This window comes from Mytilus galloprovincialis, chromosome 7 (assembly GCF_965363235.1).
Source record: "Mytilus galloprovincialis chromosome 7, xbMytGall1.hap1.1, whole genome shotgun sequence".
Lineage (NCBI taxonomy): Eukaryota > Metazoa > Mollusca > Bivalvia > Mytilida > Mytilidae > Mytilus > Mytilus galloprovincialis.
The window spans coordinates 18,005,025-18,022,603 of NC_134844.1; the positions used below are offsets into that span (position 1 = coordinate 18,005,025).

General features: G+C 31.5%; 1 protein-coding gene across 3 annotated transcripts in view; it reads left to right on the top strand.

The window, feature by feature from the left end:
* LOC143082449 (basic helix-loop-helix ARNT-like protein 1) overlaps positions 1–17,579 on the top strand; it is a 75,769-nt gene that overhangs the window by 28,963 nt on the left and 29,227 nt on the right. For all 3 annotated transcript variants that reach the window (XM_076258111.1, XM_076258112.1, XM_076258110.1), the window contains 2 exons: positions 11,361–11,475; positions 13,489–13,554. In XM_076258111.1, the coding sequence (XP_076114226.1) occupies positions 11,361–11,475; positions 13,489–13,554 (181 nt within the window). The remainder of the gene's footprint in view (positions 1–11,360; positions 11,476–13,488; positions 13,555–17,579) is intronic.

The window sequence follows — 17,579 nt, forward strand, 5'->3', positions numbered from 1 at the left end:
ATTTTCACAGTCTTTCTGAGTATGTTGAATTCTTTTTTCCTGGTGCTACACATTCTCAATCTTGTCAATTTATTTGAATTTATATGGATGCCATACTGAGCTTGCAAACTCTAAATGTGTTCTTATGAGTGTCATGTATAGTGGTACAAAGGTATCAGATCTTTGAGGTATACCCAAATGTACTTTTGACCATGATGATGTTTTATTGTTTATCGAAACGTGACAACTGTTCAACAGAGACTAGATATTTAATTACAGGTCAATTAATAAACATATTCAAAGATCTCTTTATGACTTCAGTATTAAATTGATATCCTTACAGAAAATGCTTTTTTAAATTCATCAATGAGTTTACATGAATATATCTAAATAGATTAGCTTCATAAAAATTAGGATGTGAATGTCGGCATGTTAAAAAGAACTTTACAGGTTAAAGACATACTTCAAAATCAAAAAGTTGTGTCTATGAAAATTAAGTAAAAGTTTTCAGTAATTTTGTAGACAAAAAAAAATGCTTGACTTAAATATGTACCTGTTATACATAAATTATGTTCATTGAAATATAAAACATGACTACAGACAGGGTATGACACACAAGTTCTAAAATATACACACCATAAGAAGGGGTTCAAAGGATCCATCATGGACCAAATAAGGGAAATTAACAATCGTGAACAAAAAATTGTCTATGCAAACATTTTATTTTATCAAAATTGGCTGTTTTGTATGTCTTTTAAAATGTTCTATTCCATACCCCTTATTCACTAATAATGGCAGATTCTATTCCATACCCCTCATTCACTAATAATGGCAGATTCTATTCCATACCCCTCATCACTAATAATGGCAGATTCTATTCCATACCCCTCATTCACTAACAATGGCAGATTCTTCTGAAAGATGTACATTTCTTTAGTTAATAATAAAATTGAGAATGGAAATGGGGAATGTGTCAAAGAGACAACAACCCGACCAAATAAAAAACAACAGCAGAGGGTCACCAACAGGTCTTCAATGTAGCGAGAAATTCCCGCACCCGGAGGCGTCCTTCAGCTGGCCCCTAAACAAATATCAGGGTTCTCACTAAGGCGAGTCCATGAGTCCTGGACTCATCAAAATCTGTCTGGACTCACCATTTTCAAAACTGGTGAGTCCACAGATGCATCAAGATTGAAATATTTTGTATAAACTGAACACAGTTAAACACAAATATCATCATTTTATAGCAAAAGTTTAAAAGTGATCTGAATTTGATTTCATTTCATTGCTCTGTTAGGAAATAGAGACTAAAATATTACTTTATATTGCAATAAAATATTTTCTTCTTGCTGTTGGACTCATCATACCTAAAAATGATGAGTCCCTGGACTCGCCTTCAAAAATCCTTAGCGAGAACCCTGCAAATATATACTGGTCCAGTGATAATGAACGCCATACTAATTTCCAAATTGTACACAAGAAACTAAAATTAAAATAATACAAGACTAACAAAGGCCAGAGGCTCCTGACTTGGGACAGGCGCAAAAATGCGGCGGGGTTAAATACTTTCTATGAAAAAAAAAATTATTTGAAATGCATTAAATAACAAATTTTGTCATGGAAAAAATAGTTAAGGATAAAGAATTTAACACAGATCATGCAGATATTATGAACAAAAGACTGTTTGAGCATTAGGCAGATGAGACACAAACACCACAAAATAAAACAAGAAAAACAAGAAATCAACAAAGATATAGTTATTTGATATTTTTGGGATAATATAAGTTTCCTAGAAACATGAGATTTAGGAGTGGAAAGAAAGAGATTTTTTGATGTAATGAAAACACACATAATTTTAAGAAGATTTTTCCAAGTTATAAAAGTGTGAAAAAGAACCTAATTGTATAAAATGTTGCAGAATTTATATATTGGTTAGACTTTGAATTTTTTAAATGTTTACAATTTAATTAGAACAGTAAATGTTTATTTTTATAGAGAACAAATATAATAATAATTCCAGGCTTTGAATTGTTTTTGTAAACAAATACCATTGAGATTTTTTAAAGCCCTTTTTGTATGATAAATTTACCAAATGAAAACTCTTTTTCTAATGCAATTATTTTGTATCAATGGTTCTGATTGGATGACAGTAAGCATAAAATTTTCTATCTCCTTGTCTGTAACTAAGGAAGTCAACATTTTGAATTGCAGAACGTATTGACATGTAATTTTTACCAGTATTAGCGAGGCCCCTCATGGGGGGGTCCTAGTAATCACATAATCCCCATTTTTTTGCCAATATAATCACATAATCATTAAATATTTGCTTATCTTTAGTAATCAAATAATCATAAACTAAAAATACAGTCCTAGGTAATCAAATAATCATGAAATATTTGGCTTAATAATCAAATAATCATTAAAAAAACGGCCAAGTAATCACATAATCAAAAACCCCATGAGGGCCCTCATTAGCAAAAAACTCTTGTTGCATCTAGAAATCTTCTTTTCATCAAATTTTATTACATTCTAAAGCGACCAAGAAGCCTGAAAATGCCCAGTGGTTACATTTGATGCAGGAAGCATACCTGAATCCAAAAATACATATAATTGTCAGACAAAGGGATTTTTGAAAACCAGAAATGCCTTATTTGGTTGAAAATGTTTACTGAGTGAAACCTTTGTCCTTCTGAGCACCTGAATGTGGTTCTAGGTTTCTGAAGACAAAAAAATAAAATGTTTACTGAGTGAAACCTTTGTCCTTCTGAGCACCTGAATGTGGTTCTAGGTTTCTGAAGACAAAAAAATAAAATGTTTACTGAGTGAAACCTTTGTCCTTCTGAGCACCTGAATGTGGTTCTAGGTTTCTGAAGACAAAAAAATAAAATGTTTACTGAGTGAAACCTTTGTCCTTCTGAGCACCTGAATGTGGTTCTAGGTTTCTGAAGACAAAAAAATAAAATGTTTACTGAGTGAAACCTTTGTCCTTCTGAGCACCTGAATGTGGTTCTAGGTTTCTGAAGACAAAAAAATAAAATGTTTACTGAGTGAAACCTTTGTCCTTCTGAGCACCTGAATGTGGTTCTAGGTTTCTGAAGACAAAAAAATAAAATGTTTACTGAGTGAAACCTTTGTCCTTCTGAGCACCTGAATGTGGTTCTAGGTTTCTGAAGACAAAAAAATAAAATGTTTACTGAGTGAAACCTTTGTCCTTCTGAGCACCTGAATGTGGTTCTAGGTTTCTGAAGACAAAAAAATAAAATGTTTACTGAGTGAAACCTTTGTCCTTCTGAGCACCTGAATGTGGTTCTAGGTTTCTGAAGACAAAAAAATAAAATGTTTACTGAGTGAAACCTTTGTCCTTCTGAGCACCTGAATATGGTTCTAGGTTTCTGAAGACAAACAAATACTTCTGGTTTGACACAGGTCATTCCTTGACTTACATAACTTTTTTTTAAGATTCTTTAAGTCAAGGAATCTACTAGTAAACTGAAACTAGGTCCCCATGACCAATAGTTCATACTAATGAGTCCTTTGATTTTCAACTTTTATATGGGATTTGTCTTTTTTACATTTAGATTTTTTACATTTCATTCTTTTGGCTGGATTTCTCTTTTCTCAAACTATTACAGTTTCTGCAATTCCACCAATCATAATAGCAGTAGTGAAAGACCATGGTGACCTTGACCTTTGATCCTTTCAGCATTAAAGGTCAAGCATCTTTCAGCATTGTCAAGGTCTTGTGTCAAGAAGACCAATGGTGAATACCTTAGATCCCTGAGACTTTCAGTACTTGAGAGTTTTGATATTTGAAAGTTGATTAAAGGAGTAGGTTCAGTAAAGACCCTTTTTGGCCCAAAAATATAGCAGTTTTACAAAAGTATGAAATTGTAATCTTTTAGCTATTTACTGGAAAGTAGAATGCTTCTGCTACATAAATAAGCGCTGTTTTTGACAAAACAATGCACATATATCGGGTACTAGCATCATTAAGTCATGCTAAATTACTGAAATCTTCACAATTTGAGCATTTTAGTTAAATTTTAAACGGTTTCCGTCTTAAATAAAAGTGGCCGCATTTGTGTTCATTTATAATATTGAAATGTAAGTTGTATTTGATGATAATACGTCATAACATATATAAAGGTTGAGGATGAACACGGATGCGGCCACTTTCATTTTTGACAAAAACCATCTGAAAAGTGACGTTTTTTGGCATATTTGATAGATTTTTCATATTTAAGCTTGAATCGGAGCGTTTTTAATTATTAAATCAGTTAAAATTCTTTACAGAAACTAATTGAATCAATTTGAATCGACTCTTAAGTGTTTAAAAAGTGTCAAAAATCTTTCGTTCGATGAACGTGAAATTTGAGGCCAAAATCGGCCCTTACCGGACCTTTTCCTTTTTGAATGAAATTATTTCCCATCAGCTTTATGGAAATGTTTGACAAAATATGATTTTCCTTTATTGTTAACAGTTTCTGTGTTTAACCAATGGAAAGCTTGTTGGCTATCAGTAGGTTACCATACTCCATAAGGAAAGATGGTTTGGTTTGCCAAAGTTAATTCTGAAGTGTATTATAATGTGGGTGCAGTACTTAATATTGAAGATGATACTGATATGGTGTCTAACATTTTATGAAGTCATAAATGTTTAAAAACTAAAGGCAGTGTTTCTGCAACTGTTATTATTGTGTAATCTTCTTAAACCAAGCTTAATTCTTTAACTCTAATGGGAACCAATTGAATGTCTTGGATTTTCAAGGATTTCGTTTTTAAAGGTAAAACAATGAATTGAAATGTTTAAGATGTTCTAATTTTATATAAGCTTGTATGCTGACAAACATCTATATCCCTGTTAACCAATTTTTTTTCTCCAATGGTGATATTTTGTTATCCAGTTAGTGATGTCCTAGTCTCTTAGACCTCAGCTAATATTTAATATCTTTACTATTTAGACTCCATATCAAAGTATAAGATAGTTTCAGACTTACTAGATATTATTTAAGATATCTTAGACCCCATCTGATACAATAGATTTCTGACAATAATTTGAGAGTTCTTGATAGATTTGAAAAGAGGCTTGATTGAATTTATTGTAATAATATGGCCCTGGAAAATAAAAAAAATGTGTAAGAACTTGACGTTGTTAGTTCTTTCGTCCTTACTCTCCTGATGGACTTTTAATACACTAATTCAAGGCTTTTATTAACAATACCTCATGAAGTTTATGGGAGTTATAGCCATGGAAATGTATCTTATATGTGAAGAAATAGGGCATCGGGATAACATTTTAATCATTTTTATTTGAGAAAAGTTTTTATCGTTGATTAATTAGATTTATGATTAAATGTGTACCCTAGGAAATAAAAAAAATAATTGAAACATATAGTTTTTTTTTTCTTGGTTTTTTTTATAACTTTTATGTGTGAGTTATTTTTAAATTTAATGTCTTTTTTTTAGTGTTGATGAAGTATTAAAAAGTTTAATGATAAAAGAGACATTCATTACAGAAAACCTCCAGACTTTCCTTATCCATATAACACTTATTACCCATCTTGTTTCTGTTTTTATTTAAATAATTTTTGTATATTTTCAATATTTACCAAAATTTAATAAAATCAGATTTTAAAGAAGTGTTTACATAATAAAAAAATAATCATATGACATATGTTATTTAAGAGTTGCTCCATGATTGATTTATTGTTGGTTACTTTACGCTGCATTAGTTGCTCCATGAAGTTCAGTTCATAATTGTTTGAAACAGGAATGGACTTCTGTGGATTCCTGATTATTCGTTGAATACCAATTTTTCAGGGCTTTCATGGGTACAGGTGAACCACGAAATTAAATGTGCAACAAATAACAAATTTTCTATAGGCTTGTTTGCAGACTTTGTCAAAACCACAAATTAAATATCCATGATCATGCAAGTTTTCCTTATTCCTCGAAAATTGGTACCTAATGGTAATGAATGAATCCACAGTATATAGAACAATAAGAAAATAGATGTAGATATAAGAAGATGTTGAGACAATTCTCAATCCAAGTCACACCCAACAGCCAGCTATAAAGAGCCCAAGAATTGACTTGTGTAAAACAATTCAAATAGGCGATCCAACGCTCCTAATCTATTGAAAAAAAGGGAAATGAAAAACACTTATGAACGATATCAACAAGAGACAACCAATGAATATCTGAGCCTCCTGACACAGGACAGGTGCAAGCAAACTCAGCTGGCTTTACCGTTTCAACATGGGCTTTCATCAGAAATAGAGTCAGTGGTTAACATACATGTATTTCATATCATAATGTTTTTGATTTTGTTTTTGAGAAAGTAGGGTTGTTCCGTTTTTTGAAAATTTCATTAAGTTTTTGGATAGTTTGGTGTTTCATTAGATATAACTATACAGCCTGACATACTGTACTTATATATGTCTAAAACTGAATGTTGAACTCGGTTTTGTTGTGTGGTTCCTGTCACATTTGAACATGCCCATAACTTTGTTTTTCTTCACATCATTTAAAGTAAATAGAAAAATGTAATCCATCAATAAGACCATTTGATACCAGTACATTCATATCTGTATGGATGGCAAATGTATTCATTTATTTTTTTATTTTTTAAGCACAAATGTATAAAGAATTTTGAGGGATCTTGTTTGTAAACCAACATATTGTCTGTACAGTTTCCTGCAACTCTTTTTTCCTTATTAACTAATCATGCAGGTACTGCAAGTTTCTGATCAATTGTGACAGTAAGAATTAAGGCAGACATGTTTGCATGATATAAAGGATTATGGTCCGTTATTGAAGACTGACTATTTGTACACATGAACATCATCCATTAATTTGATGCTCTGTGAATTAAACTAATGAATTCTTCATACTTCCAAGGTCAGGTTCCATTAACTAACTGCAGTTTTATAGCTGTGTAATTAATCAGTTTTTTTCCATGTGGTTTACAGTGTTAGACCTAACTTCTTACATCTGGCAACAGGAAGCTTATTTCTAGTGAATTTTTATGCTCTGAGGCTTCATCAAACCTTTTAGCAGTGTTGTTTATGATTCCTTTGTTTTCTTGAGCTGGGGGTATCCAACTTCTATGGCTTTGGCTATTCTTTCTTTCTAGACGCTTGTTGTAATAAGAACATTTTGACTGTACTTCCCATATTATGTGTTTTTATTTCCATGTTTAGCTCAGTGGCCATCGTCTGAGGTAGCTGTTTGATGTAGGCTTTTGTCGCTTATTTTCTGGATATACCTAATAAAATATAAAAAAAAAATCTGAATTTTATGCAAAGTATGCTTTTTTTATATAAATAAGGACGTTTGTTTTCTCACTTGAAATGTTTTACGTTGTCATTTCTGTGTTATTTTGGTCTCTTGTGGACAGTTGTCTCATTTGCAATCATACCATATCTTCTTTTTTATATGTATATGTCTGACAAGTTAGCATTACTGTAAATTCGAAATGTTTCTTAAACTTATCATTTTCAGAATCCACAGTGTGAATCCCCATTTTTACACTGGAAACAATTATTGATATTACAAGTTTTCAATGTTTGATTTCCTTTCTGTCATGATAAACAACAATTGCATGTTTTCTCCAACAATAAGACTGACTGGACTGCTGCCTTATAAATGTACATCAACCAACACTACTTTGACTGTAACAGGATATTATTTTCAAGGAGTAGACAATTCTGATTTGTATGAAGTTATATTTAAAAGATATAATTTATGTTTTATACAGGCATTAACTAAATAGGATACAGCAATTTACACTATATAATTGTCCCCTGCAATAGCTGAAAACTAATTACATTACGAGAGTTTTAGAATGGAAACAGAAAAAGAATAAAAAAAAGCAGTGTGCCTTCATTTGCTAAGGGGCCCTGTAAATTAGGGTTTGGGTACAGTTTAGGGTAAGGGTTAATTTTAGTTAAGGGTTAGGTTTAAGTGTCAGGGTTAGCTTATGGTTAAGTTATACAGTTAATTTAGTATGAACCTTAATGGGTTTATTTACCTATTATAGCTGAGTAAAGACTTTAACTTATCACAAATCAATAAAATTGCAATACATGTAATTGCAAATATTAAAGAAGATAAAATGATCAGACACTGTCAGCTCATGTAATATAAAATACTGTTCAAGACTTAATATTTCTCAATATATTAAGTTCATTTAACTTAAAATGGAAAGAAAAATCTGTAAAGAACCTACAAGCTTCAGTTGTTAACTAAACTTCTTACATATGCCATGATAATATTAATATCATAAAGAAGTGAAACGTCATATTTATAAACTTCTTACATATGCCATGATCATATTAATATCATTATAGAAGTGTAACGTCATATTTATTAAATAAGAAGATATTAATTGTTTCCAGAATGATAGTAATTACTTACAGTGAGTTCCTGTATCAATATGGATTTTAATGATATTAGGAGTTTTGCTTGTAGATGAGGAGAGACTAAATAAGAAATATAAAGGAAATGCAGTTATCCTTGTTTAAAAGAAAACATACCCGATTCTCAATTTACAAAAACAAATATGTAAAATCCCTAAAATTGATAAGGACATTATTTCATATTCCTAAAAATTAATTAGGTTAATTTCTATCTTTGAAATTAAAATATTCCATGTTGAATTTCAAAAGTTAATAAAATATTGAAGTTTCCTGAAATTAAGATTCCCCCTTATTCTCTTGTTTATCCAATTTCTCAATAGCTTGTAGCCTTGCACTGTTTTTTACTCCAAAAAAAAACTATTTTTAATATAAATTATTAAAGGGAAGTCATAATTATTGCAAAAGCTGTCATGAATCTCACAGTCAAATGGTGAAATTTAATTTGACTTCAGTTGGTGATGGCCTTTTTATTACAGCATTATAAAGATTATGTAATAAAGTTTGTGATTGTTTTATTAATTTTCTTCTCAAATTTATGAATTTTTGTAATGGTTTTTACTGTTAATTTTTTTTTCATTTTGGAATTACTAATTTGATTCGGGAACTTAAGTTATCTTAAAAATTAACAAGAAATCTAATGTAAAAGAGGATCATGTTTATACGAGATAAAAGCACATTACAATTTACATTGCAATGAAAGGTGCAAGTAGTATTTATATAGAGTCATATATTATATTCTGAACAATGCAAAATGCACTTAAGCACTTTAGAGTCCTATATGTATATTAAAGAAATTTATCCTGCTGAACTTACTTTAAATAAAGCTAATACTAACAATGACCACTGTCCTTTCCTCGATCTTGATATCTATATCACTAACGGAAAGCTGAATACTAAAATTTATGATAAAAGAGATGATTTTTCATTTCCTTTCGTTAATTATCCATTTTTAGATGGTGACGTTCCCTTGTCACCATCTTACGGTGTTGATATATCTCAACTTGTACGATTCGCTCGTGTATGTAACAATGTTTTAGATTTTAACGAGAGAAATTTATGTATTACTGAAAAATTATTACACCAGGGTTTTCGATATCACAAACTAGTTAAAACATTTACTAAATTTTATCATCGGTATAAGGACATCATTCATAAATGTAGCTCAACATGCAGACTTCTTATACGTTCAGGTATTTCACATCCAATTTTTTATGGAAATATTCTTTATAAAGCACAAAGGTGTGAGTATTCACCTCAAAAACTAACAATACCTTTGAATAGACTTATTAAGAAGGGATATAGTTACGATACTGTTGTCAGGTCATTAAAGATTGCATATTTTGGCGTTAATATTGATTCACTTATAGGGTCTTTGCATCGGAACTAAACACATTTATTAAAAAACCAGTTGTTGGCATGACACGGGTTATGTTCTTCTCATATATGTTATGATGGTATGATACTAAACCCCTAACGGGAAGGATTGTGCCTGATGTTCATATGATGAAATCATAATCTTTCAGTCAGTTTAATTGGAAGTCTGGAGCTGGCATGTCAGTTAACTGCTAGTAGTCTGTTGTTATTTATGTATTATTGTCATTTTGTTTATTTTCTTTGGTTACATCTTCTGACATAAGACTCGAACTTCTCTTGGACAGAATTTTATTGTGCGTATTGTTATGCGTTTACTTTTCTACATTGGCTAGAGGTATAGAGGGAGGGTTGAGATCTCACAAACATGTTTAACCCCGCCGCATTTTTGCGCCTGTCCCAAGTCAGGAGCCTCTGGCCTTTGTTAGTCTTGTATTATTTAAATTTTAGTTTCTTGTGTACAATTTGGAAATTAGTATGGCGTTCATTATCACTGAACTAGTATATATTTGTTTAGGGGCCAGCTGAAGGACGCCTCCGGGTGCAGGAATTTCTCGCTACATTGAAGACTTGTTGGTGACCTTCTGCTGTTGTTATTTTCTATGGTCGCGTTGTTGTCTCTTTGGCACATTCCCCATTTCCATTCTCAATTTTATTTGTATGAGGTCAATACAGGATATATCGACTCAAAGAAGTATATCAACCTCAGACTTTGTCCTCAGTCAATGTACTTCTTTCAGGTCAATATATCCTTGTATCGACCTCATATATATACAAAGGCTATATTTGTATAGTATAAAACAATTAGTTAGCTTAATTTAAAACATGTCTATCATTATGAACAATAGGATTAGTTTGGCCATATTGGATAGGGGGCAGATTTTCATAATGGAGTTTAAAATGGTGTGAAAAATATGGGAAAACATCATTAAAACAGAGCAGTTGCTTGGAAACACACACAGGATTTCCCATACTTTCATACTATTTCCACCTCTTTCTAAAAAATCTGCCCCTAATCCAATATGGCCGAACTAACCGTGAAGAGCCCTATGAAATTGTAGCTTTTTAATGTCCATTAATGGTCAAGTTCCATTTGTAAAGTTTTGTGAACTGTAAATTCTGAAAATATTGTGTGCATTTATTATTGCGATTTTGTCATTTAAGACTAAAATGTGATTTTAAATTTTACGATTTTGAGACAAATCCTGTTTAATTTATATAGAATATATTTCAAAATGTGAGTGAATTATTGCGTTCACAACTTTGTGGCATTTTTCGCAATAATAAAAACCAATAATTTTGGCAATAATTTCTGAATTTACAGTATTTGAAGTCAACCTTATAGCCATTTAAACCTTTAGTTCAAGGGTGATAAAAAAAGAGGATCCATCTATAAAGCAACACAGGCTGGATTCGATGATTTCATTTTTTTTTACAGAGAATACACATTGCTTTGCAGAAAGACAAAGTTTCAGATGATTAAATGAGACGACCATTATTTTTTTTAGGACAGTTTAGTCAGAAGTTAGCTTACTCTTTTATGAGAGAATTTAATTAAATTTCAAATAAATATCTTTTTGTTCTTTTCAGACTACAACCTGTTTGACAATAACATAGTGTTACCTTCACCCCTGACCTGTGAACTGTACCCTCCAGATATGGAGTTGGCAACACACACACCCAGCAAGAAAAGAAAAGGGTCTGAGTAAGTTAAAAAAGGTTTAAACAAACCAGAAAGGTCCAAATCCAAAATTAGTTCCAAAGAAACTGAAGCAAATAAAAAGTCATGAAAATTTTGTGGAAAGGCACTAATAAAATTTTACATCAGGCAGTATGGAACGCCACAGCTGTCTTATGTGGAACTCTAATATTACTTGATGTTGTTTTGTCTTTACTTAATATGGTTTTGACATTACTTAATGATGTTTTAATATAACTCAATATGGAATAGTCATTACTTAATGATATTTCGATATTACACGATATGGTTCGTTTTGACTTGATATAGTTTTGTCATTACTCAATATGGTTCTGTCATAACTCGATGTGGTTTCACCATTATTTAATATGGTTATGTCATTAGTCAATGTGGTTTTAACATTACTGTGTATGTGACTTAACATAATGTAGTTGTTTCATTACATGATGTGTTTTTTTTTAATTCGTAATGATGTTTTGTCTATTCTTTATATGGTTTTGACACTACTTAACGATGTTTTAAAATTTGACGATTTTACACTACTTGTTTGTTTCATTATTTGATGTTGTCTTGTCATTCTTTGATGTGGTCCTGTCATTCTTTGATGTGGTTATCCCATTACTTGATGAGGTAAAACCATGTGACCAATTCGGAAAAACCTGTTCTATTTTTAGATAGATTCCCATGTTGTATGTGCCTTGAATGATCTAATTAGTGTTCAAATTAAAATTTCGGGTTACTGTTTGAGTTAAACTTTGAGTTAGTTTTCGAATTCAAGTCATGCTTAGAATTAAAGTGCTAGTTAGCATTGAGTTTGGAGTTGGACTTTGAGTTTGAGTCACATTTAAAGGCAGAGTTCTAGTTACAACTTTGAATTTGAGTCACTTCTTGAGGTAGCGTTTGAGTAAGATTCGAATTTAAGTCTCATTTAGATTAATTAAGATTTCGAGTTGAAATTCGAGACATTATATGTCTTTTTGAGTTTGTTATTAAATATTCTATCGCGGAACAAGGGTTTTTGCTCAGGCTTCCGAGAAGAGGGCTCCTGTGGAGCACCTGATTATTATATGTTTTAAATACAAAATTGTTGACCTTAAAGATTTCCAATAACTATAAAGTTATTGCATACTTTTTTTAGTTAAACAAAAGGAACATGTCAAAGAATCTGAAAAATTGAACCAAAGTAGAATTTGTTGTTTCAGAATTTAATGCTTTCTGTCTGGGTGATATTTCCAAGAGCGTACACCATAAAGCAGCAATTGGTTTTAAATGTTCTAACTATGGAAATTGAACCAATAACCCTATTTTAGTTTTGGTATAGGAACAATGAGTCAATACCTGTAGTTATTTAGATTCTGTAAATTGGGATTGATATGCTATATCCAGGGTGGGGGTTCCGGGGGTTGGAACCCCCCTTTTTTTTGGCCGATCAATGCATTTGAATGGGGTCTTATAGTTGGAACCCCCTTTGTCCTGGGTTGGGAACCCTCCCTTTTTAAAATGGCTAGATCTGCCCCTTATATATGTAGCAAAAGTGTTGCTATCTCCATTTTATTGTCTGTCAGTTTTAAAACATAAAAAATCAAAATGAGATGCAATGATTAAGGAGCATATCATAAAACTATACTATTTCAAGTGCTCTCATTTTGTAATTTAAAAAGTCATGGATTAAACAAGTTTCAAATGTGAAAAAATAATTAAAAATCCTGTTATGTAACATGAATTTTTTTAGCTTTAATTTGAGTGTAATAAAAATTATAGGTTCTATACATGAAAAACTAAGAATAGATAATAAAATTTTCCACATATTTAGAATTGCATCAGACAAGACACATTGCATACATTTATTTTTGCACTAACTCTTTACATAAAAAAAAAAACCACATAAATTTTTTATTACAAATTATCAATAACACTTCATTATACAACTTTACGTAACTTTTCAAATAAATTATACCTGTTTTACATATATATACTTACAGCTATTCATTAATGTTACCTTTTTTTTAATTTTTTCAGGTCAATGTTTAATGACTTTGAAGAAGAAGATGAATCTGTTGACTCGGGTGATGTACGTTTCTCAAGGTAGGTAACTCTGATTATGTACAGTTCTCAAGGTTTGTACAACTGGTGATGTAGGGTTCTCAAGGTGTGTAAATCTGGTATAGTGAGAATGCTTATCTATAAGATGTTATATTTTATGGTGAAATATACAAATATCTAAGTATATAACATTGTAATGGTAAGACACTTACTCGGCTGATGTACAGATTTCTTAAGGTATGTAATGTTATATGGTGATCTCGAGACAATGTTGAAGGCCTTGGGTCACACTTACGGTTTTATTGGTGAACCTGTGACTTTATTTGCAGAAAGCTCGACATACGGATAGCGATCTGATGACAGCGTTAGCAAACTTCTTAAAAGCTTTATATTTTAGAAGGCGGAAGACCTGGATACTTCATTCTTTGTATATGGATGCCTCATGTTAAGATGTTTCCATCAGTCACATGTCTAATGTCCTTGACCTCATTTTCATGGTTCAGTGACTACTTGAAAAAAAATTAATTATAAGTATTAGGAAAACTATATTTGCCAACGTGGGAACGTTAACCAATCCGATTTAATACTGCTTCCATTTCTTCCATTTTCATTTCTTTACGTAAAGGTAACGTCCGTCAAAAATATCAATGTTCGTTATTGATTTCCTGACTTTTACTGCATCATCATAATGATACAACCACTGAACATATAGTTCATTGAACCGAGTATAATACTGATATTTTTACTGAACATAATGAATAATCTACCAAATATAAAGAAACCGGGACCCCTGAAGGTAATACATAATGTACTGCAAATAATATTGAATCTACTGAACATAATGTCGAAAGTACTGAACATAACGAAAAATACACTGATATAACGTCAGAAGTACGGAACATAATTCAAATACCACTGAATATAATAATGAAACTACTGAACATAATAACCAAAGCACCGAACATAATGTCAAAACTACTGAACATAATGTTAAAACTACTGAACATAACGTCAAAACTATTGAACATAATTTGAAAACTACTGAACATAATATAAATACTACTGAACATAAAGGATTAAGCTCCAAACATATTCAACAATCAACATCAGAAGACAGTCATGGCGTTCCATAATTAAAGATTGCGAGACATTTCAGCGTATGCACTCTTATGACATAAGCTCAGACTAAAGATATTATGGCCAATTTTCATACTAAAGATGTTATGACATAAGGTTAGACTAAAGATATACAAGGTTGCATATTGTAACAAAAATGCAAACATTATTAATATAAAAAAGAAGATGTGGTATGATTGCCAATGAGACAACTATCCACAAAAGACCAAAATGACACAGACATTAACAACTATAGGTCACCGTTTGGCCTTCAACAATGAGCAAAGCCCATACCGCACAGTCAGCTATAAAAGGCCCCAATAAGACAATGTAAAACAATTCAAACGAGAAAACTAACGGCCTTATTTATGTAAAAAAATGAACGAAAAACAAATATGTAACACATAAACAAACGACAACCACTGAATTACAGGCTCCTGACTTGGAACAGGCACATACATAATTAATGTGGCGGGGTTAAACATGTTAGCGGAATCCCAATCCTCCCCCTTACCTGGGACAGTGGTATAACAGTACAACATAAGAATGAACTTTAAAACGTATTCTCATCTGAAAATGTTGTAGAACTAAAAAAATTGTGTAGATTTATATGATATATATCATTGAAAGTCTGTCCTCCTGGTTAGAGGAACTGTAATATTATTATATTGTTATTTATTTTTACACATGCGAAACAAAAATATGTATTATATATGAACTGTTATTATCTCTGTAGCTATATGTACTAGTTTATGAGAATAAAATCATTCATTCATTCATTCATTCATACTACAAAGGCTTAGACTGAGTTTGGGGGTAATTGCTCCAAGGAGGTATTCAAAAAGTTGGGGGAGGGGGGGATTTTTTCCCAATTTTTTTGAGGGGTTCATATTTTTTTACAAATTTTTGAAAAGTTTCAAGATGAAAGAAGAACTTTCAATTGCTCAGTATTACGCAATAGATTTGTAAGATCTTTGACCATATTTTTTTGGTGTCAGAAACCTATATTATGTCAAAAATTTGATCGCAATCCAAATTCAGACAGTATCAAGCTTGAATATTGTGTCCAAATTTGCCCCAAATGTCAGGGTTCGACCTCTGTGGTCGTATCAGGCTGCGCTCAGCGAAGCAATTTATTGCAGTTAGTTTTTGACCTGGATAAACCTGCTTTTTAATGTCCATGACATCAATACTAAAAACCCCAAACTCCCTAATGAACTAGGGCATTAGGTAATGTAGACATTGATTTAAAGAATTTTCACCTCTGAATGAAATATTTAAGTATTGATTGAATAAAAGTATTGTGCTAATTCCCTGCTGAATCAGAAGTACATGAGAATTCAATATATTACCCTGACAAATATACTACTATATTACCCTGACGAGTTTACTGCAATAATACCCTGAGAGTTATCTTCAATTTTGATGTAACAGTATTACCTCATTAATTAGATAATACGTCTCTGATGCCCCTAATTGAATAAGACTTTCTACTAGATGAAAATCCTAAGAGAAATCCAAGATCATTTGTATAGGTAGAAGAGCTGTAAATCAAGACGTATTTCAACTTCATAAATCGTACATAAAGTATTTTGTATTGATCTTGTCCTTAAATTTCTCTTCATTTTCTTTCCTTTCAAAATGATGAATAGGTTTTTGTCATGTGAAAAAGAGCCTCTTAGTACAATGACATTTAAGGAAGAAATGTTATATTTTTACTATTTAACATTAAATATATATGTAATTGTCGCTAGCCTAAAGATCATGATCAATTTTAAAAAAGCTTTGAGAAGAAATGTAAATTACTTTTGAAATTCTAACTATATATATCTAATTTTGGTCATTAGTGAGATCCTTTTGTTAACTCAATGAGACATGTGACAATCAACATCATTTAAATGGGAAATGATTTCCACCCAGGTTATGTCCAGTTCAAACCAATTAATAGAAATGGAGCTCTTAATTAAACATGGTAAAATCACCAAAATTGCATATGGAGCTCTTAACCTTAATTAAACATGGTAAAATCACCAAATTGCATATGGAGCTCTTAACCTTAATTAAACATGGTAAAATCACCAAATTGCATATGGAGCTCTTAACCTTAATTAAACATGGTAAAATCACCAAAATTGCATATGGAGTTTCTTTCTCTTAGTCCTTGAATGGGTTTTGCATACTTATAAGATTTTTTATTGCTTATTATTTACATATAATTTACGGTATAGAGAGAGAGAATCTTTTTACTAAAAGACAAATACTTAAAATTAAAGCTGATTTTATTAGTTGCATAAAAGTTTCGATTCTTTTTGAAGGTCCAATACAGCCCCTTTTTTTGGTTAAAATTTCAAATAATTACAATGTAATTGGAAGTTAATTATTTTTATGCCCCACCTACAATAGTAGAGGGGCATTATGTTTTCTGGTCTGTGGGTCTGTTTCTTGCATGGTTAGTTTATTCTTCCGTCTGTTGGTCTGTCTGTCCCGCTTCAGGTTAAAGTTTTTGTCAAGGTAATTTTTGATGAAGTTGAAGTCCAATCAACTTAGCACACATGTGCCCTATGATAAGATCTTTCTTATTTAAATGCCAAATTAGAGTTTTGACCCCAATTTCACGGTTCCCTGAACATAAAAAATGATAGTGCAAGTTTCAGGTAAAAGTTTTTGGTCAAGGTAGTTTTTGATGAAATTGAAATCCAATCAACTCGAAACTGAGAGACCCCGTTTACACTGGCAACAAAATTGAATCAATCTTTATTTGAATTGATCTTAAAAAGACCAGTTCGCGTTTACATTGCAGAAGCAAGATAGATCTAATCCAGTGCGTTTACACCACACATTAAAACAAGAACCAGTCTGCATGACCTTTATTTTCATCTGAAAATATAACATTCACCTGAAAAAAGATCGGTCTCGATCGATCTAAGTGTTTACACCAAAAAAATATCGAT